Source organism: Trypanosoma brucei, chromosome 4 (assembly GCF_000210295.1).
Source record: "Trypanosoma brucei gambiense DAL972 chromosome 4, complete sequence".
NCBI classification, from domain to species: Eukaryota; Euglenozoa; class Kinetoplastea; order Trypanosomatida; family Trypanosomatidae; genus Trypanosoma; species Trypanosoma brucei.
In genome coordinates, this window is record NC_026737.1 from 52,067 (window position 1) to 72,654 (window position 20,588).

At 46.6% G+C, this 20,588-nt stretch overlaps 12 protein-coding genes across 12 annotated transcripts; all 12 read right to left on the reverse strand.

The window, feature by feature from the left end:
- Positions 1–260: 260 nt before the first annotated feature.
- TbgDal_IV190 (coatomer alpha subunit, putative) lies at positions 261–3,839 on the reverse strand (the record flags this gene model as incomplete). The annotated part of the gene is made up of 1 exon (XM_011774302.1): positions 261–3,839. The coding sequence occupies one exon, from the start codon at positions 3,837–3,839 to the stop codon at positions 261–263; it is 3,579 nt and encodes a 1,192-aa protein (XP_011772604.1).
- A 360-nt stretch (positions 3,840–4,199) lies between these two features.
- On the reverse strand, positions 4,200–5,171 carry TbgDal_IV200 (Alkylated DNA repair protein (alkB homolog),putative; the record flags this gene model as incomplete). Its single annotated transcript, XM_011774303.1, has 1 exon — positions 4,200–5,171. The coding sequence occupies one exon, from the start codon at positions 5,169–5,171 to the stop codon at positions 4,200–4,202; it is 972 nt and encodes a 323-aa protein (XP_011772605.1).
- A 357-nt stretch (positions 5,172–5,528) lies between these two features.
- TbgDal_IV210 (T. brucei spp.-specific protein) lies at positions 5,529–5,852 on the reverse strand (the record flags this gene model as incomplete). The annotated part of the gene is made up of 1 exon (XM_011774304.1): positions 5,529–5,852. The coding sequence occupies one exon, from the start codon at positions 5,850–5,852 to the stop codon at positions 5,529–5,531; it is 324 nt and encodes a 107-aa protein (XP_011772606.1).
- Positions 5,853–6,503: 651 nt separating this feature from the next.
- TbgDal_IV220 (snoRNP protein GAR1, putative) lies at positions 6,504–7,196 on the reverse strand (the record flags this gene model as incomplete). The annotated part of the gene is made up of 1 exon (XM_011774305.1): positions 6,504–7,196. The coding sequence occupies one exon, from the start codon at positions 7,194–7,196 to the stop codon at positions 6,504–6,506; it is 693 nt and encodes a 230-aa protein (XP_011772607.1).
- A 276-nt stretch (positions 7,197–7,472) lies between these two features.
- TbgDal_IV230 (hypothetical protein, conserved) lies at positions 7,473–8,171 on the reverse strand (the record flags this gene model as incomplete). Its single annotated transcript, XM_011774306.1, has 1 exon — positions 7,473–8,171. The coding sequence occupies one exon, from the start codon at positions 8,169–8,171 to the stop codon at positions 7,473–7,475; it is 699 nt and encodes a 232-aa protein (XP_011772608.1).
- An 853-nt stretch (positions 8,172–9,024) lies between these two features.
- Positions 9,025–10,671, reverse strand: TbgDal_IV240 (hypothetical protein, conserved; the record flags this gene model as incomplete). Its single annotated transcript, XM_011774307.1, has 1 exon — positions 9,025–10,671. One exon carries the CDS (start codon positions 10,669–10,671, stop codon positions 9,025–9,027), a length of 1,647 nt encoding a protein of 548 aa, XP_011772609.1.
- Positions 10,672–11,514: 843 nt separating this feature from the next.
- On the reverse strand, positions 11,515–12,807 carry TbgDal_IV250 (hypothetical protein, conserved; the record flags this gene model as incomplete). The annotated part of the gene is made up of 1 exon (XM_011774308.1): positions 11,515–12,807. One exon carries the CDS (start codon positions 12,805–12,807, stop codon positions 11,515–11,517), a length of 1,293 nt encoding a protein of 430 aa, XP_011772610.1.
- A 419-nt stretch (positions 12,808–13,226) lies between these two features.
- TbgDal_IV260 (hypothetical protein, conserved) lies at positions 13,227–13,664 on the reverse strand (the record flags this gene model as incomplete). Its single annotated transcript, XM_011774309.1, has 1 exon — positions 13,227–13,664. The coding sequence occupies one exon, from the start codon at positions 13,662–13,664 to the stop codon at positions 13,227–13,229; it is 438 nt and encodes a 145-aa protein (XP_011772611.1).
- A 279-nt stretch (positions 13,665–13,943) lies between these two features.
- On the reverse strand, positions 13,944–14,555 carry TbgDal_IV270 (hypothetical protein, conserved; the record flags this gene model as incomplete). The annotated part of the gene is made up of 1 exon (XM_011774310.1): positions 13,944–14,555. One exon carries the CDS (start codon positions 14,553–14,555, stop codon positions 13,944–13,946), a length of 612 nt encoding a protein of 203 aa, XP_011772612.1.
- A 492-nt stretch (positions 14,556–15,047) lies between these two features.
- TbgDal_IV280 (hypothetical protein, conserved) lies at positions 15,048–16,580 on the reverse strand (the record flags this gene model as incomplete). Its single annotated transcript, XM_011774311.1, has 1 exon — positions 15,048–16,580. The coding sequence occupies one exon, from the start codon at positions 16,578–16,580 to the stop codon at positions 15,048–15,050; it is 1,533 nt and encodes a 510-aa protein (XP_011772613.1).
- Positions 16,581–17,814: 1,234 nt separating this feature from the next.
- TbgDal_IV290 (hypothetical protein, conserved) lies at positions 17,815–19,362 on the reverse strand (the record flags this gene model as incomplete). Its single annotated transcript, XM_011774312.1, has 1 exon — positions 17,815–19,362. The coding sequence occupies one exon, from the start codon at positions 19,360–19,362 to the stop codon at positions 17,815–17,817; it is 1,548 nt and encodes a 515-aa protein (XP_011772614.1).
- A 452-nt stretch (positions 19,363–19,814) lies between these two features.
- On the reverse strand, positions 19,815–20,249 carry TbgDal_IV300 (hypothetical protein, conserved; the record flags this gene model as incomplete). Its single annotated transcript, XM_011774313.1, has 1 exon — positions 19,815–20,249. One exon carries the CDS (start codon positions 20,247–20,249, stop codon positions 19,815–19,817), a length of 435 nt encoding a protein of 144 aa, XP_011772615.1.
- Positions 20,250–20,588: the final 339 nt, after the last annotated feature.

Below are 20,588 nucleotides of genomic sequence, written 5' to 3' on the forward strand. Positions count from 1 at the left end.
GTATATAAAGATATATATATATATATATATATATATATGTATTCGTAAGTTGCTATTTTACCATTACTTTTTCTCTTCAACTCAGTTTTCCTCAAAACCTCCTCCTTCCCTCGACACACGGCATGCAAACGGAAACACACACCTTTCAACTCATCTCGTTTCATCCATCACTCCACAAAAGCGACCCTCTAACAAATTCATTTATTATTATTATTATTTTTTTGCTTTTACAATGGAAGAAAAAAAAAAAAAGAAAACCCTCACGTACGATTTGCAAGTCCAGAGCAGTCCGCACCAAGAAACGCTATACGACAGACGGGACATATTTCGCCCTTATGTTTAGGCATAGCAGGGGAAAAGCAGTAACCACATCGAATGGGATCAACTGTTCCCTTGTACATTGGCCTATGAGAAACAGAACAAAGCACAAATGGATTGCGCTCGTCATAGTCCACAGGTTCAGCATCTGTTGGATTTCTCTCAGCTTCAGCAACAATTGCTGAAGCCTGTGCTGCCTTTTGCTTCGGTGGATCCTGATCCAAAAGCCTCCTCGCAACCGAAGCTGCTATCTTCAAATTCTTCAACTTGTAGGCTTTACTCATAGCTTGACCAAGTGCCAGAGCAAGATGATTCCGCTGAAGTTTGAAATGTGTAAAGTAGAGTGACAACTCTAGTGAAAGTTTCGAAGCACCATCAGTACTACGACAGTGTAGCTGTACATTAAGAGCACGCGCATACTCGGAGGCGGTAGTAACAATCTCTCGAAGAGCAGTAAATTGCTTCTCACCCCTGCAGGTGGTAAACACAGCTTGATGCAATGCGGTAACAAAATGGAGTTGGGCATCCGCGAAGTGTCCTCCAACAAACGCAGAATAACCGGAACGCAACCGTTCAGTGAGCTGAGGAATATAATCTGGCAACAACGGAGAGTGAGACGCCGCCCCACGCTGCTCCTCAGAAGGATATGTTGTCAGAGGGAACATAGCGGACGGAATAAGCCAACTGGGCCGCGACGCATTGACTGTGGCCCACAGATCCAACATATGAGTTTTGAGAGGAGCAGGATCCCCTAGTCCAATTTGGCGACGCAATAAACCAAGTGCCGTTGAAAAAGAACCAGCGGCGACGTGAAATGCCGGAAATGAAGAGGTTTCAACCCAATGCTGCGTTAGCGGTGGGCGTTCGGTAGGGACAACGTAAGGCGCACCTTCGACTCCGCCCGCAGTCTGTTCTGCAGGAATCTCAATTTCGAGATCGTCACCCCAACCGTCACCTTCTGCAGCTTCACTGCCCTCAACCCCATCCAAACCGCCACTTCCGTCATCACTGTTAGGAAGCCCATCAACATCATCCCACCCTGCACCGGCTTCAGCATATTCCTCTTCCTCAATCCCAACACCGGCACCACTCAGCAAGTTGGGTTCCCTCAGAAACCTGGAGAAAACAGATTCCTCCACCTGCAACATAGGCCAATTGTCGGTAACTGGTGTTACTGTCGGCGCCTCTAACCGTACTTTGACCTCTGTCTGCCGCATACGTTCTGCAACATCAGGATCCATTTTTTCGAGGAGCGAAGCTGCTAATTCATCCAACCCAGCTGATTTGGCGGCCACGTACGCCAGCGGAAGTTGTCCAGTATTAGTCAATGTTTTAATGCGCTGATGAGCATCGTCGAGATACATACCGTAGTGAAGACCGAAGTTCTCATCCCTTACCGTGTTAACCATGTGATCTAAAGCAGACATGTTTCCAGTTATGAGAGACAAGAAACTTGCACCATGAAAGTTTCCTGTCTTTGTGTGAGCCAAGAGTGCAAGATGAATATCCCCATATGAGGTTGCCGCCTCTGCAAGCCTTCTCCACAATGCGGGTTGGTTTAGTTCCAGTGCTGCTGTCTTTGCGACATCCATGGCGCCGCACTCTACCGCTAAGTTGAACCTAGTTAAGGGGTCTGAGACGAGATACAGCGCAACCTCGTCGTGGCCATGTTTGTGTAGGTAACCAACAAGCGCCTGTCCCCTGAGTTGTTTTTGGCGTATAATTTTAATAACATCCCTGTAGGCCTGCTGCTGCAACTTTAGTTTAAAATTAAGTTCCGGATTGTTCAGCTCCATTACAACAACTTTTCCATTGCGGGAAAGCGCCCAGACCGTATCACCACTCGCACGAACAAGATAAATCGGGGAAGGGAGACACTGAATGATACCGCACTCCCCGTTGCGCAAGTTACAATACTTGAGGTGGTCACTCGTAGTGTAATAAAGGATATTTCTTTGCTCATCAAATGCCGCGCTCTTAATCCTTATTGATGGTTCCGAAAAAAAGGTAATGCTCCTCAAGCGCCTTGTCATGACGTGAACGGTGGTAATACCCAAAAACGCCACCTTCGTAAAGTCTTTGTCCCATACAACATATTTAGTCTCCGTTATTGGAACCTCTGCGGCCACACTCTGCTGAGCCACGTGAAACAACTCCATACCCTCCTCGGTCTGACGTAAAATATATCCTGCAGGCCCTGGAAAGAGGGCCTTTAAATTTTTTTCGTGCTTAATCACTTTTTCACCATCGCCGTGTGCATTACACAGAATTATATTTTTATTCTTGTCGAGGAACGCGCATTTATTAGGGGCATAAAACAAAGCGGCAAGAATACCGAGGCGCTTCTTCACATCTGCATCGACTGTACAGCCTGGTTTGGGAATTGTCAAGGTTGATGCACACCCACCATCCTTGTCGTAAAAAACAACAGCCATGTTATCCACTGGGTTGCAAGAAAGGGTGAGAGGTGGGTGTAAGTTTCGTGAGAGACTGAACTTGGATTCTGTCTTTGACTCCATGTTATATGAATGGAGCACGTTCCCGTGGACGTAGTGTAGCACGTTACCATTCATAGTCGACGCAGGACGTTCGCGGAAAAGCTTAAATACGTGCACACCGGAGTCGTGACCAGCAGCAAGAAGGTTCTTTTCTAGTAACGCCGCTAGCATCCAGTATCGGTCAGACTCGCGGCGAAAAAGCATGACTGAGCAACGTGTTTTCACGTCCCAAACACGGATTGTTCGATCCTCACCGTTTGACACGAGATAATCCTTAGTGTACACAACGCAACTTACATTGTTGGTGTGCCCCCGCAGTTGTACCTCCTCAGTGCAGGTGGTACTACCAATTCTCCAGACGCGGACGGTGCGGTCGTCTGAGGCCGATGCAATAAGTGGCTGAGTGGGATGAAAGCAAACCCAGTTAACGCCTTTATCGTGGCCCTCTAATGAATATTTAAGACCCACATCACTGGTTCCGAGCAGATCTTGAGCAATTCCCGGCTGTTGCTTTCGGACCCGCAAACTGGAGATGTCCCACACTCGAATTGTCCTGTCAAGACTCGCTGATACCACAATGTCATCCCGAGGGTGAAATCGAGCACACATAACGTAGTGCGTATGCCCAGGAAGACAAGCCAAACTGCTTCGGTTCTGCCAATTCCAAATGCGGACGGTGAAATCGTCGGAGGAGGAAACAATCCATGGCTGCTCATGGTGGAAAAAAGTTGATCGAACATAGTCCATATGCCCCTTTAAAGTAAAGAGGGAACGGCGCGCCTTGTAGTTCCAAACCTTCACCAAGTAGTCATCACCTCCAGAAACAAATAGAGGTTGCGTATCATGAAAGTCTACACCACGTACCGCACCGCTATGTTCATCATACTTATCAACGCTCGTGTTCACGCGGTAGTCCCAAATTTGCACGGTTCCGTTGTGCAGTCCGCAAAGCACCCACGGCCGCGTTTTGTGGAAACTTATCCCTTTCACACGACTGGAGCGAACATCAAATCTCGTCAGCATTACTACAATATTTGGTTCAATGCTAATCTTCAGTGCAAAATCGAAAGCGTATTTTTTAAAAATATATATTTTTGTTTTGAAACAAAAAGGCGGAGGGAGTGTGAAGGTAAGAAATTAAAACCGAACGCCATTAGGGTAGCGGTGTAAAACCAAATCAATGGAAATGGTGGTTTTAATGAGGAACGCCACGGTCAAAGTGCTTATACTTCATCCCTCACAAATCTCACAACTTGCAAAAGTTTTGGAACTCGACCGAAAGGAGTCACCGAAGTGCGGCACGTCGGCTTCTGATACATTTAACGGCAAGACCAAACGACAAACCGGCACATATATGACTCTGCACACACCTGAACGTAAATATCATTCGTTAAGGAACTCACACCTGTCAGGGTACACCTGTCTTACGTTAATATTGACACGCAAATGACGCATCTGCTCCCTCCAGTAAAATTCTCCTTCTTCCTCCTCCGTTTCATTCTGTGGGCACAAGTACTGCGGACAATCGTCCATAATGCGTGGTACGCCGTGGTAAGCTGTTCGGGAGGCACCGCTTACGACAATAACATCGCCACTACGGAGCCAAAAGGCACACGGCGTATCGTCACGAGACTCGGTCCCCATGAGAAAAACACATGAGCATCCCAGAGAAATACTAATGAGCGGCTGTTGCAGCACTTCTTCACTCACATCCTGGTGAGCCATCATCATAGCCCCTACCGGGAAGTAGTTGACAATCGAAGTTTGTGGCTCGTAAGGCTGTGAAACGTTACAAAGGCGGGCAATTCGTTCAACACATTTTCGAAGCCGCCGGGGAAAATGCGAATACTTCTCCTTGCAGTATGATTTAGATGACCATTGATAACTAAACCCCACCGTCGCCCAACGCATTGGTGGTTCATAACGTGTTGTTTCCCTTGGCTCGCTCGCATGGGTCGAGAGGTGATTGGGGTGCCGCCGAGAATCGCCGTATTCCAGTAAGGCAGCGCGGCAAAATTCCTGCTGCTCCGCATCCGTGAGAAAATTCGGGAACACCTCCATTCCGGGGACGCCGGCAAATGTGCAACACTTCACGAGCCGGTCATCCTCATGGCACTCCCTGGTGGAAATACACGCCAGGTTTGCTGCTGTGTTCGCCTCAAGATTGCGAAAATCAACAACATCGCTAAAGTCCGTTTCAGGAACTTGTAAGCGCCGTGATGTCCGGCGGTCGTAACGGTAAAGTTTGTAGCGCTTCTCCACTTGTCTAAACGCCGTCAACGGCAACAATTCCCCCTGACTGTAGCCATCGTCTTGCGTGTGTTTCTGACATTCGCAGCGCACGGGGTCTTCCATTGGGGAACCGACGAAGAGCCAAAAACAACTGAGGGAAAAGAAAAGAAAAAAATGAAAGTGGTTAAAGTGAAGTGGAATTAGTGCGGCACCCACTCAATGATATTCGCCGTAGTGCATGGTATTGGAGCGTATTTTAAGTGCTAAATTGGAACATCAACGGCTAGTTAAAATAATAAAGCAAACAGAATAAATTAAATAAATAAAAGGTGGAGCAAAGGGATCCATATACAACTCCGAATTGAGAAGCCCACTTCTACTTGTGAAAAATAAGGGCACAGGCAGCGCAATCCCACACATGAACGCGGAACTTCAAAAAATAAATAATAAAGAGCATCAACTACCTTAGTTGGAGACAAGTTAAATTTTTTTCCTTTTAGAGAGAAAAAGGAAGGCACGGACAAGCATACACCACTGACAACGCATGGTGGTAAACAGCACCACCGGCACCTTTTGTGACGAAGAGCCCAAATTTTTTATTATTGTTCCCCACATCCAAGACAGCACACCAGCAAATAGAAAAAAGAGATACAGCACTATCAACGGCGGCATGTCAGTAGAGATCGAAAATGACAAGCAAAGCCCTACGGTTCTCGTCGTTTTATGGGAGTTTCGTGGTGTTGTAGTGATGCTCGTAACCATCAGCCTGTAAGCAACTCGGAAGCTATCAATGGAGGTCCGCATTGTTTCAATCCCTCACGAAACCTCGAATATGCGGAAAATAACCCCAGAAACAATGCGGTGTTCATTCAGGAGGTGGGGGTGGACGAACATCAAATATGAATGGCATCTCACAGCTACGAGGATATGAAGCATCAACTGTCCAAGTGAAATCAAGTAGTGAGAAAATCAGTTTTTTTAGAAGCGACTCGGAATGCCACAGTGATAATCCCTCGACAGCTAGCGTTACTGGAGGAGGGAAACGGATCCAAACACAACCAAGAAGAAATAAATTAAATGTTATGTTTCACATTGTTCTTGTTGAGGGATGCGTTCTTGAATGAGAGATACAGAAAGTGGGAAAATAAGTGCAAACCATGAAACAACAATGAATGGGACACAACCGAAACAGCAAGAACCAACAAAAAACGTAACAAAGGAAATAAATTCCTTTCTCGTGTTTTACGGTGAAACTTATTAGAACAGATTCTCACTCGCCGTTTAACATTAAGCGGCTTTTCTCGTTCCCTTTTATGTCTCTTCGTTTCCTTCATTTTCCTTTTCTTCTTGTGTTACACCCTTTCCTCTCCGTTTACTTGCGCGTCGTTAGCCGAAGTTACTACCGATCATGGGTGGCGCAAATAGGTTAAAAGACACCCATCAGCTCCAACTGCATCAAAAACCACGCCCGCGGCCACCAAATCCGCCGCGGCCGCCGCGACCGCCACCACCGCCACCAAAGTTTCTGTAGCCGCCTCCGTCTCCTCCTCTGCCGAAACCACCCCGGCCACCACCACCACCACCACCACCTCCTCCTCCAAAACTCCCGCGACCACCGCGACCGAAGCTTCCGCGTCCACCGCGATCACCGCCCCTTCCGCCACGACCGCCACCCCGCCCGCCGCGGCCGCGTGGCTTCGGTGGATCAGTGAACATACGCAGAGGACTTATCTGTGTAGGGGATATATATATCGTATCTCCTGCGCTAATGGATTCTGCTTGTATGCCCGGTACCGTTTTGACTGAAAACATTACATCGCTCGTGTTGCCCAATATTTCCTCGATCTTACCAATCTTGGCCTTGTTGGCACCATAAACAAATGCGTTGAAACGTGGTACAGAGTCACTCGCTGTCACTTTGTAGACGAGGTCGCCCTCCGAAGCGGTGAGCAATGTTCCGATGGGTACAATTTGCTCTGGTGGGTCCGGCTCCATGGAACGGCCACCGCCACCACCTCCTCCTCGACCACCGCCACCGCGTCCACCGCCAAAGCCACCGCCGAAGCCGCCACCTCGACCACCACCTCCCCGACCACCGCCAAAGCCACCGCCCCGGCTGCCTCCAAAACCGCCTCCTCCCCGTGCCATAACTTACCTGCCGGAGTGTTCCTTTCTCTTCTCTTAATAACAAAACAAAAAAAGAAAAAGAAATATACTGAGAGAGGTATGACAGAAGACAACGATAAGGAGCAGTTGCAGAAGGTAAGCAAACAAACGAATGTTAGGGTGCATGTGCGTGCAAGCAAAGACATCAGATATGCACATACATATATATATATGTATATATATATACAGGCACGCACAGGCAACATTAGGCGACGTCAGCCCAACAGGGTCCAATAAAAAAGTAGAGAGGGAAACATGTCATGGTGTTTCACAGGTCTCCCGCCACTCAGCAAAAAGATCGAAAGCAGTAGGCCATGCATCTTCCTTCCGATATGGGGTTGCATTTTCTCCGGTATTGAAAAACAACGCCACATGCCGCCAAATGTCGCGGGTAACCTCGCAATCGTAAAAACCTGTGTACCATCTGATCCACTGTGCAACCTGCTGGTCACCCCTAAACAGTACATCCCACGCCCTCGCTGCAGTTTCAGGAAGCATCATGCGCGCACTATCCCCCCTAATGTAATCATATAATTCGCTGTAGAACTCAATAAAAGAAGGACCTCTTGCGTCCTTCACCCACTCCCGAAGCCGTCTCTTCAGTTCCACCGGGACCTCAATGTTGTAGTTGTACACCATGTTCAACCAATCTGAGCGTGGAATGCACCCACCCCTTGTAATCCCAAGCTTCCAAATGAGCGTGTACATCTCGAAGGAATCCCTTTTTATAGCAAGATCCTCACAGAGATGTTGAATTCCCTTTGGTCCTATAGTTTCTAGGCCTTCTGCAGAGTCCATCGACGCAAAATTCTCAAAATAACGTTCCATCTCAGTTCGACCGGTCGAAGAGGCAGTGCCTGTGGAAGCCTTAACCGAAGACACAAAGCGTGAGGCTCTCCGTGCCATCTTGTGCGGATCCAACCCGGTGACGGTTGTCGACATATCCCCCGTTACCATTATTATTATTATTATTTTGCTTCTTCCTTCCCTCGAACTATATGGGTGCGCAAAAATACAGTTTGTTATATTGTTGTATAAAAGCAGGCAAGCGCAAGCACTTGCTCCAGAAACTGCAAAGCTGCCACACCCCTTCAACACCAACGAAAGGGACTTTTCACCCGCACTATAACACAAACACTACAATTACAAAAATAAATAAAGAAACAGCAACAGTGAAGAAAAGAGAGCGCAGCGCAACAGTTTCAGTAGCGGTGATCGTATTAACGATTTTCAGAAATGGAAAAAAAAAATCAAAATAAAGAATTCTTGAAGCACCGAATTTTACGATCGTCTGCGGTTCTTAAAGAGAGCGCTAGCACATGACATGTCCCCGTGATCCCCACCTACCGTTACGGGCCTCTGCAGCTGATCGGCTCGCAGAAGTGACGATTTTTTTTTTCACCATCGGCAGTCGAAAAGGGGGGAAAGCGTAAGAACGCGAAGATATCCACTTGAACTTCACATCACCCATTCACTAAACACCTGCAGAGCTTTGTGAAAGAAAATTCACTGCAGAATACTTCCGAAAGCATTTGAGATTCGTCATGACAGTGTGAGGTCCAGAGGTCATACCACAGGAGGCACCCAACATAGCAAAGTCAACGAGGAATAAAGAGAGCCAAAACGAATGAAAATAGATGAGAAAAGGGGGGGGTTCTCACATCTCCATTACTCGGCCGCTAAATATATCCATCAAAAGAAGCCTCCGCAACAACAGCACTCCGCCAACTTTATAAGTAAATAGAGTATAGCGCATCCAAGCTATGGGAAAGGAAACATATGTATATGTAGCTATTTCTGATAAACACAACTAACTATCCGATGATATTTCTATGCCGTTACATTTGACGACACTTTCAATGATGGTACTCATAGAAACTAACCCGCTTTTCGTCAAGGATCCTGCAGTGCTCTGAAAAAGCAGGAACTCCTGAAGAATGGCTACAATGAGTTTCATCGGTTTCGATTCCACAGCCTTCCCCGTTTCTGTCCCTTTCGTTGCCTGCGCCACAGCCGTTATGACAGGCACACGCAGCTGAACTTTCGGCGTGTCGATGAGGGATAGAACAGCAAGCAGTAGCGCGTAATACCCGGAAACGACGTTCCGCTCCGTTTCCTCTGCGTTGTAACACTGCAAAGTCAATTCTGCAATCCGAGAGAGAAAATCCGGACAATTAACTAAACATCGGGCAAACTCGTCGCATCTAGAAGCGACTTCCCACTTCACAATGTTCACTGCAGAGCAGAGGATGAAGGCTGCTACGTTCAAGGGAGTGTTGTCACTCATCAGCCTTTTGGTAGAAAACTCAGCGAGCTGTGACCTCTCACGCCGACGATTCGAATCCCGCAGTGCATGCGGAACAAGACTCGTGCCATTAACCAAAACCCGCAGAGCAATAGTTAGCACATCATTTTCGCACTTTGTGTCCTCACGCGCCACCAAACGTATCAAAAGGATAACCAACTCTTGCAAAGCCGCATCATAAGATGGGCATAACCGTTCGCATAATGTCACAACCTCCAGCAAGTGAAGCACATCTTTGCAGTCCGCGTCGTTCAGCATGGGTGTCACAACCTCAAATCCGCCAAGCTCAGCAAACACAAGGCAAGGGTTAGCTTCCCCTGGAAACGAGGTTGCTTGATTGTACCTAAAAATAATGTGGAGTAACGCCTTAAGAGCTAAGGAGGTTGCGGTATCATCTGATTTCCCGCGGCAAAACTTGTCAACAGCTGACTTCAGTGCCGATTCATCTTGACGCCGTTGCTTAGGTGGCGTCGGGCAATGTACCCGCTGCGACCAGTGCTTTGATCCAGCTGGTGTTGCAGCAGCTTCCTCAGCTCGCTTCTCGGAGCTCAGAAGAAAGAATTTCACCAAACTAGCATCGGATAATACCTCATCGTCGCATAGAGTTAACAAGTGGCCGACAAAACGAATATAAAGTCCTTCTTTGTTGTCTGTAACGCTGCGTGCGGAGGATTTGCAGAGAGCGCTGAGCAGTTGCGATTGCAGTCCAGCTCGTTTCAAAGATTGCATTACCATATCTGGCTCATGTTCCATAAAGTAGAGGACAAGTGCCATCAGGGCCTCAGGTGTGCGTGACGATGAGGCGACCTCAGCCAAGTATACGCACATATCCGCAATATTTTCCTCTTCCCTGCAAAAGAAGTTCATTTCTGTTTCAAACACGCTCCCCGGCAACCTCGGCGAATCCGCCCTCTTGACCAACCTAACCCTTGCCTCGTTCACCGTAGGGATATGCATGGTATCGGGGCCGGGTCTGCTGCCGCCGCTGCTGCTACTACAATTTTCGTTTGAAGTATCACTACGCAATGACAGTTGCATAGCTTCACCATCTGAAGATTGGCTTAATGGAGGGGATTCAGCCGTCCGCTTGCATGCCATAAAGGAGTCCAAATAACCAACGACATCGGCCACGCACCGCTTGCGTTTCGACATTGGTTAAGCAGATACAAAGATGGCGGGGCACTTTACCAGCCAAACTCCTCTACCACACAAGTGCAAGAAAAAAAAAGATGTCACTTCACTTGGAAACATGAAAAGTAATTTCAATTTCATACATACACACAAAGGGAACCTGTCAGCAGCATGGGACTAACCAAATCACAGCAGATGTGGTATAAATACATATAGAATTAATAGATATTACAATATAAAAGAAAGGCAATAAATTTTTTTTAAAAAAAAAGCAACGGAAAGAAAAGTATTACAGATAATTTTTGGGGAGGAAAGGTTGGAAAAAAACGAAAATGAAAGGAACATAATGAAAGGTAAATCATTGCTAGGACCACCGTTACACAGGCGAGTCCTGATGCAACAATTTTCATACACATAGCGTTGTGTCACACACAATTCTCACACGTATTGACAACAGCGCAGGTGTGCAGTGCCTAGTGGGTTACACAATACCGAATTTCTTTCGAAGTAGGAGAAGTGAGGAGACACATAAAATAAATGACAAGGAAACAAATAAATAAAATGAAGGCGCACAAACGAACTTAACAACAGAAAAGTCAGAACGAGGATGGAAGCAAAGCGCAAGAGAAAGTAAGATGGATAATGAAACGGGAACAGGCAAACAACCGGACGCCCATTCAACGATAGTACGGTCTCTTTTTTAACAAAAAAAACCAAAGAGGACTCAAAAAACAAAGTTACAGAACGTGCAAGTATATAAACGTAACTGTTGTTGATTGATGGGTATATATGAAGAAAACAGTAAAATGAAAGAGCGAAGAGAACGAAATGGGGACGTAGATCGTCGCTCAATTGTAATTGTAATTAAGCTGGAACTTTACCGCGCAAAATGTCATCATACAGTGCTGTCAGAGTTGCTCCCGTCAATGAGATTACAGATTTCCTTTTGGTTCCTTTGGTGAAAACAACCGCTCCACAGCCGGTCAATATATTCCTGGCAGTACGGCGCCACGCTGGTGGAACTTTTTCCAGAGAGAAACGCCTCCCCAGTAGGGCGGGCTTTCCGACGTTTGAAGTAATGACTTGGAAGAGGCGCCCAGCATCGTAGGTGCAGTTGTTGTGAACTAGCGACGGCGCAAACTGCCTCACCTGTCGCATATCCCCACATGCGAAAAATTCCTCCGTAACAACCGGTATGCCGCGGGCAACGGCAATGATAAATTTGGGTGTTCGTACGGGTGGGTGATTGATTATAAGAAGATCTGCCATGCAAACATTATCCACAATAGACCAGCGGTGCTTCTTCGCAAGGAACTTAGCCGCCAGCGTCGCTTCTCCACACATCCCTGAAAAGCAAACTTTCACTCGACCCTTCGATTTACTCTTGGGGTTTAGGCGGCTACCTCTTGCGGTAGTTTCACTTTTAACCGTAGCTGAGGAAGGCAAGCTCTTAACCTTAGATAACCTGTCAGTGGTGTTTTTAATAACGGAGCGGGATCGTTTCCTCCCGGCGCCAGTACTCTCCGAAAGATACGGAACCACATTTTCAAGTTCGCAAAGAGGTTTGCACAGCACGCCGCAATCCAATTGCACAGAAACAACAGCGCAAGTTTTTTCATCCGATGCGGCGGTCAGAGTCACCGGCATCGGAGGTGTTGCATCCGTTCCCGCAAGGGAACAAGAAGCACAAATGGATGAGCACACGGTTCCTTCAAGACGAAGCAAATCGTTGCTGGCCCCATTCATCCCAGAACCCTGTGATGAATCCATTAGGTTTGCATTTGAGTCGTAGACGGGAACTCTTCCCCCGCAAACGGCAATAACGTCCCATTCAAAGCGCAATTTCAAGTCACCAAAAGTAACATGGTTACCGCGCTTCAACTGGTAGAAAAACCCCGGCTCCAAGCGTACACTCACACCCGTGTCGGAGTGAAGGAAAGTTCCGTTAGTGCTTTCGCAATCGCGTAGCCACGCCTCCCCATTTTCGCATAGTTTAATGATGGCGTGCGTACGGCTCACGTTGATGCATGTGGTGCCGACACAAACAACGTTTGCACCCTTGACTGCTATTTCTGCTCCACGACGGATGATGTTTTCCCCAGTTAGCAGCCGCATGATCCTCCCAGTAGATTCATCAATGAGAAAATACCTCTTCATCGGATACCTTAGGTATACCACGAGGGGGTTGCGCCTCCGAGCACTAAACCAAAGGGCACAAGCATACGCGCACACAATAGGAGGCAGAAAAAGAAAAGTAGGAGAGGATGGGAATGTAAATGCGTAGACAACTTATACTAACGTGAATGCGCAGAGTAAGTCCAAAAATTTGATACTCTCTACAATGCTCAGCCATGGGTCAGCAAATGCGCAAGCAAACATACGTGTAGAACACACTTCGCTTTGCTCCCACCCCACCCCCTCCGCACACAAATAAACAACCTCACAACTTCGGTCCGCACCATTGATTCAGGAGGAACCTCAAATCACCACCAACAGCTGTTCGTTTAGTAGATGGCAGTCAAGAAAAAGGAACAAACAAGAAAAGAAGCGAAGAGAAATAGTCAAGTGTGTCGCTTCTAGCTTTGCTCCAGAGCATCAGACACCGCCCTCTTCACTACAATGCCAAAGTGTTCATTTGGGCCGGCAATCGTAGTAGTGACGTACGCAACATTGTCGAACACCATCGATATGCGTTTGAGTTCCTCCCCAGGCCTAAGTAATGTGGAGGCTTGTTGTGCTACTGTGTAGGCAAGTAGCCGTTTCTCCTCATTTTGGAAGTCACCACTCCACTCCAGCACTTCACCCACGGAAGTAAATATGACAAAGTGGTTGGCCCCTTGATTCAGAAGCCGATCCTTCAACAAACTCGCTTGACTCATTGCAGCCACCTCCATCCCTTCCCTTTTATAACGTGTGTCAAATTGATGGGACGAAGAAAAATGAAAAGGAAGCAAAAAGAGGCAGAAATACGTTAACACATAAACGAATATATAGGTGTGTGTGTCTACGCACATGGTGCCAGTAGCGTCATCCAGAAACAAGCGAAACCAACGCACAAAATAGGAAGGTGAGCAAAAACATCAAGAGCATATACCATCTGGAAAGGGCGTAAAAATAAAAAAAAATAAAACGTTCGAACATCAGGAATAATCCTCTACACGAAGTATGAGATAAAGAAATCATAAGAGAAACCCCCCTACAATTTCACAAAAAATACGCACATTCACAAAAACACATATATTCATAAGCGCTATTTATTAGTTTTCGTGCACACGAGTATCCCGTCATTATCCCTAATAATGTTTCTTGGGTGTCTTTTTCATTTTTGGTTTTCCTTGGAACTGCACATACATTTGCTCCTCGAAGCTCAGATCCTCCAACAGCACCGGTTTGGGTTTGTTCCGCCAATGTGGGCCCATAAAATGCTGACGGTCCGTCAACTCTTTATGGCGCATGACCGCATCAGGATCCATGTTTCCGTATCCCCAGTTCGTCATTGGCACAAAGTCACGACGCCCTGCGCCATGGGGAAATGCATCCGGACTTTCCCTCTCTTCACGGCGCTGTATTCGCTGTGCGTGGTGCTCGAGAGGGTTTACAACACCCCAATCATATTTTTCACTTGCGTTTGGTATGAGACGCAGTCGTTGTTTTGATACGCACATGCGCCCATACGCAATTCTGTCCAAAGCACTCGCCAGCTGAAGTTGCAATGTCTGACCGCCATCACCGCGGCTCAGTAGCCACTTTTCCCGAACCTCTACAATTGTGTGTTGTCGCACGAGTGGATCACTAACACTTGAAGCAAGCGCAATACATTCCTTATACAGTGCCAACTTTGCTATACGGTTGTGTATGTCCTTCCCTTTAGCCAGGGGAAGAGTCTGAAGCAGTTGTTTGTTCATAACCCAGGCATTCCACAGGGACTCCTAACCCAACTATTTGAATTCTCCGATAGGCATCGTGCACACATACATGGACACGCACATTCCATTGCAGTCGAATGAAATAAAAGAAAAAGTAAAGAACAAAAGAAGAGGAGCAAATAAACAACTTAAGAGCAAAGCAAAACAAGTGAGAAAGCATACTTATTTCATGGAGGAGATAAAGCAGACATTGCTTCTCAGTGCATCTATGTGCAAAACACCGTCCGTAAAGTAGGCAAATGCGTTAAAGCAAACAATCGTAGGTCACGAGATGTCGTGTGTTTGCACCCATTCGTATCGATGTATCTATAAACGAAGGTAAAAATATGTGTGGTTCGCCTTTCTTTTTTCCCTTTACCCCCCCCCCCTCTTTCCAAGAGGAAAGCAAAAAAAAGAAATTCTACCTACTAAACAAAATGAAGTGTGCGGAAATATTTGCAAGGGAGAAGGAACCATCCCTTCCCTCTCGCCTCAGCGGTTGGTATCAGCACTCGGCTTAAGTGCTACTGCACCGAAAAAAGACATTAAATTCTTCTGAGGGGTAGCGCCCTGGCGCTCAACTTTTGGCGGCCCCCTTCGCTCCACCGCCACTTTTGCAGAAGCTTTGCCCCCACCGCCTGCCGCAAGGGGGTTTTTGCTTCCGGCGTCATGTGTTGATTTTTGCTCAGTCGCGACGCACGTTCGCATCAACTCAGCGCTTTTCTTATGATATTCCTCTTCAGATAATACCGCACCCGTCTTTACGTGCCGGTACACCACCCTGTCGCTGCAAATGTACTCGCCGCCCTCAAAAACCGTGTCCGTTTCCAGCTCACGTGAATACTCTTTCTGAAAGGCAATCACCTCCGGTTGAAAGAACCCCGTAAGTTTTGGATGTGCTGAGAGTGCAGCGTTGCCATTAGCTGCCTGTGTCCGATGTGGATCCCTCTTTAGAGGAGATGAGGTTGGTTCGGGGGCGCAGAATATCATCGGTGGTGCATTGTCACACAAAATTATCTCATCATTCTCTGCAGGTGTAAAAGCGACCTCAAGCACAGGTTCAGGGTCATCTAAGAGGCCTTCATCGCGGTGTGGGGAACGGTTTCCGCGACTGCTGCCATCGGATTGCTCTTCATCATCAAGAATATCTCGAGACGATTTGGCATTGTCTGTATTACAGCCATTTGCAGCTGCAGCTGCGCTTGACGACCCGGTAAGGCTGCTCTTCTTGGATGCCTTAGCGAGTTTCATTAAACTTGTAGTGGCTTCACCAACTTTCGCCTCCTTTTTGGATTGGGCGCGGGGTTTCTTCGCCTTTGGGGACGCCTTGTTGCTATCTTCAATGAGCCGGTCCCGCTTCGCCCCCCCAACTGGCATACCCAAAAGCGTTTGCTGTTTCTTGCCACCGGACTCCTTTGGAATTAACTTCGGAGCGCCTTCCGCTGCCGCCCCACTCAAAGAAACCGGTGCAGGGTTTTTTCCCCTCTCCATCTCATCCATCCTATTCTTTTCTTCTTCCCCCACATTCTTAACAACATTCTCCTCTTCCAACCGCTTCATCGGTTCCTCTGTCGGAGGGGGTGGAGAGGGCGCCTCCTTCACAGATGGTTTCGGCTCCGGTGACCTTTCCTTCTTTACTGGAGGCGGAAAGTCATCATTCACCAATACGGGCACAAGTTTGCGTTCCCGCTGTACCACACCGTTTCTTGGCACCAGAGCGGGACGGGTCATCCGGGGCTGAAATGCAGACGCGGGACCTCGCTTTCGTAATGCGTACACTTCCACAGAGGCTTCATCGAGTGTTTCCCGCGTCCATTCAGCTGCAGCAGCACCACTGCACAGATACACAACAGTGCTATGAGGTTCAGTACCGCGGCCGGTAACGGTAAAAAGCACCTCATAACCTTCCTTTGATGTGGCAATGTTCTCAAATGCCGCGCGCACATCAGCTTTAGGCAGCGGTACCTCAGAGGCGTGAACAAAGTATGAACTTTCCGCCTGCTGCAGTAAATCTAGAGGAGACATTTAATGTGCTTCTAGCTCGATTATGTCTAACTGCTCTGTTCTCACGCTGCCTCGGTCTATCTAACTTTAGCTCGCCTTCCCTAGTTGCCGCTATACCTTTACTGTCGACGTTGTTCCCATGTGAACAGTGCAAGTATGAAAAAAAAGGGGAAAAATGAAGGTGAACGATAGAAAAACAAATTATGTGATGACAAACTCTCCTCCGGCTATGTTTAATTCCCCACAATAAACTGGCCAATGCGTTGCATGTAAGAAACAAAAGACGCACATTCCCCCCCCCCCATTTGCAACATCATCAACGAGGCTAATATCCGCATAACCAGCCATCACCAAACACAAAGACGCAGATCGCAATAGTTCATATCAAACAAGCCTAACCATATGATGCAACAGGAAAGGCAAGGAAGAAAAGAGTAAGAGGGATTTGAAATCTTCCCCTTAAGTACTGTGAAATACTTATATTATCATTACTGTTACTTTTACTGTTATTATCATCATTACTATTATGGTCTTTATTTCCGTTTGGCGTTAACTGTAGAACAATATCAATAGCAACGGCAATAATATTAAATTATGTCGATAGATTTGGTTTGACTTTTCTCCCTTTTACTCCTTCCATTCCTCTATTGATAAGGAAATGGAGGGAAAGAAAAAAGACTAATAAGAAAAAACGGGCGAATTGCAATGATCATGGAAATACTTGTTTTCACTGTGGAACTCTACATACGCGGACGATACGTGCACTACCCAGTTCCAAGTGCTGTGCAGTAAAAAAGAAACTCTTCTATAACATCTTTTGTATATCAATGGTACCGTTGCGGCTTCATGAAACCTGTATTATCTCCTTTCCTCTTTCCACTAGGAAAATAAGTAAAAGAAACAAAAAAAATGTTAACTGAAGGTCATAGAAGTACGTGGGAGCCAGAGGGCATCTAAACAACAAAAGAGGGGAGGATATGTTGCGCCACTGGTGACGCTACGACCTTGAAGTACTAAAAGAAGAAAATAAAACAATAATGACACGATAGTACGCCAACCGTTACAATAACAACAACAGTAACGTTGCTTATGTACCCACGGTGCGGTTTTTCATAACTATGCATCTATGTAAATAACCAGATCAATGAATAATAATAATAATAACAACAACAAAAACACATTATCGCCTCAGGAGCAACCCCATCACGTATGAAACGCTCTCAAACACTCCTCTGTCATTTTTGGGAACAAACATTTAATCATCGTCCGGATCCACAAAATCCGGCAGTTCATCTAATCCCTCCCATTCCTCAGGGATATTAATCTCCCAATAAGCTGGCAGGCTAAACACCTCCTCTGGTGAATATTTCTTTAGACATTGCTCCACAACACGCAAAACCTTCTCTAGCCGCGATTGCATTGTAAAAAAAATTGTGAGGCCTAACATGTTAAAGACAAAAGGGTGTAACACCTTCCGCACATGCGCTACCAGCGGAAGGGTACGATATAATGAATCCGGTTCATCATACGCCTTCAGTGCATCATATGTTCCACGCCTGAAGCGGCAAATGGAAATATTCGCTACATTCCCAGAGAAGGGATTATTACTGGGATCCGCACGTGAATAAAAACCGCTACCGTGATCAAGAAAAGCGTACTTGGCAAGTCCCTTGATGCGTTTGTCCTTCATTGGTCGGTCACAAACGGTTTCACGACCGCAGCCACCGTACACAAAGTTGTTGTGGTCATTCATACCGCGATCACTATTACCAATGATGAAGTCGAAAATAAAACGGTCATTAAGCTCACCGATAGCCCGCAACCTCGCGCTCTTTGGAGGCCAAAATGAACTTCCTGGAATGAAATACTTCTTGGCAAAGGCATTGTCATACTTATACGGCAGCTCCAAAAAAGTTTCCAATGCTGGATGGACATCATGCATCCATAGTTGAACAGAAACGTAGGCGCAAAGTGAAGCACGAAACGGTGGGTGTCGTGAAGAATTTGTGCAAGACACAAAGTCCTCTTTGATGTTCTTATCTTCAAAAATAGTGTTCGACGCCCACTGCGAGAGGAGAGGGGAAGTTGCGGCAGCGGCTTGCATATGCTCCACGGGAAGAGCAACTAACACTGTTGTGGGAACTCGTGACAAGTTCAGGGCGCGATCAACACTAAAAGCAGCTACCTCACTACTGGCCTCGAAGTAAAACCTACCCTGAGAAACCTTCACTAGCGCTTTGATTCCATTATGGGCATATGTAATCCTAAACTTTATCGTGCGCCCGTACAACAGCTTTGACGACATGGCCTTAATGTAGCGCATGTTGTTCAGATTGCTAAGGTACGCCTTGCAAAGTTCATCACGTTCCACCGTAAACTCTGCGTTGCGTCTATCGCACGCCTCCCATTCGCCTCGTTTTGATGAATTGACGGTTGCAAGATTGTACGGCAAAGGCACACCCAGCCCTGGCTTGGCAATGATGTCTGTGAACTTACCCGATGGTTGCCAAGGGTCCCCTTCAATTTCCTTCAGGAGTAAATTGTTCGCAAACGTTCGTAGCGCCTCAACGTACTCTTGTGGGAGAATGTAATCCACTGCAGCCACTTGTGAATCTTCTGCAGTTTTTTTGGAAATTGGAGTGGGTGCCTCGCCTACACGGCTGGATGAGCCAAGGGTTTTATATAGTAAGCCACAACATACACACACAGGCACCATCAAAATAAGAACAAGGAAAATTAGCACACGGCGCCTCGCACGTGTCCACTTCACGCGGCTACGGCGGCTGAAGTGACGAAAAGACATATTTTCTTCGTTTTGTTATTCTCGTTAAAAAAATCAGCGGAATCGCCACAACTATTTGGATCACGCAGTCGGCAACGAAATTAGATTCATCGTTGCATGAGAGGCAGAAGGACATAAACAAGTATGACCATCAGGGGGAGGAAAGAAAAAAGAAAGGATGACAAAGTGGAAGCAAACATTTGCTCACAAAATAGAGAAATAGGTTAATGGGAAATGTATGCATGTTTAAAAATAGAAAAGGATAGGGAAAAAAAACCGAAGACATAACAGGAAACGTGCGTGCAGCAACGAGTGAAATATGCCCAATGATAATCACACTAACAACAATGCCAAATAAAAAGTGTCCGACTATACGAAAACAAAAAAAAACATTCAAAGCACCAAAACAATTCCTTTTTTTTCATTTGAGGGTCCGGTTCCTGGCGCACATGCGATTACGCCAGCCGGTTTATTCACTCCTCAGTTTTAAACGTTTTCTTCGCATTATGTGTGTTGTCCTCCTCTTTAATAATGACCTTCATATCGCTCTGCTCTTCACTTTCCCTCTTCACACCAGTCCTGTCTTCCAACCGCTGTTTCTTTTGGTTAACCTCCGCGCGGGCTTCTGCGACCAACTGCCGCTCCACGCCCTTCACACGCTCTTTATACGCCTCCCACTCTGTTGGTTCCGGCACAAACTCCTGTCGCTGCTGTTTAATGCCCCATCGCAGCTGTTGAGTTCTACTGAGTCGCGTCGTCGCGGCCCCACGTGATGGCGTTACGCCTTTGCACTCAAATGTCCAATGCGCTTTAGAACCACACTTTTGGCACGTTTTCTTTGCATTCGAGGTTTCGTCAACTCCGCGAGGGGTGCTATACTTCCGCGGAGGTCCTTTGTTGCCGTACATTTTGCTATAATGCTACAAAACAACAATAAAGGATGAAAAAGATGCATTTACAACTAATACAAACAACGCCTACAAGACAGAACACCAACAAAACGATATGCTCATAAAGGAGATTATACAAAATACAAAACGAGCAAACAAACAAACAACTCCATTTTTCTTTTTTTTTCCTCTCTTCATTGTGTGTTCGAAGTGATGTGTTGTGGACATCACTGAGCAAGTAGCAGGAACATTTTTCATATATTAAGAAGCCATGGCTTCAATTCTTTTCTGGCAATTGGTGTTACCCCCCCCCCTCTCTTTCCTTTCTTCCTTCTTTTTCATTCGTTATTACGTCTA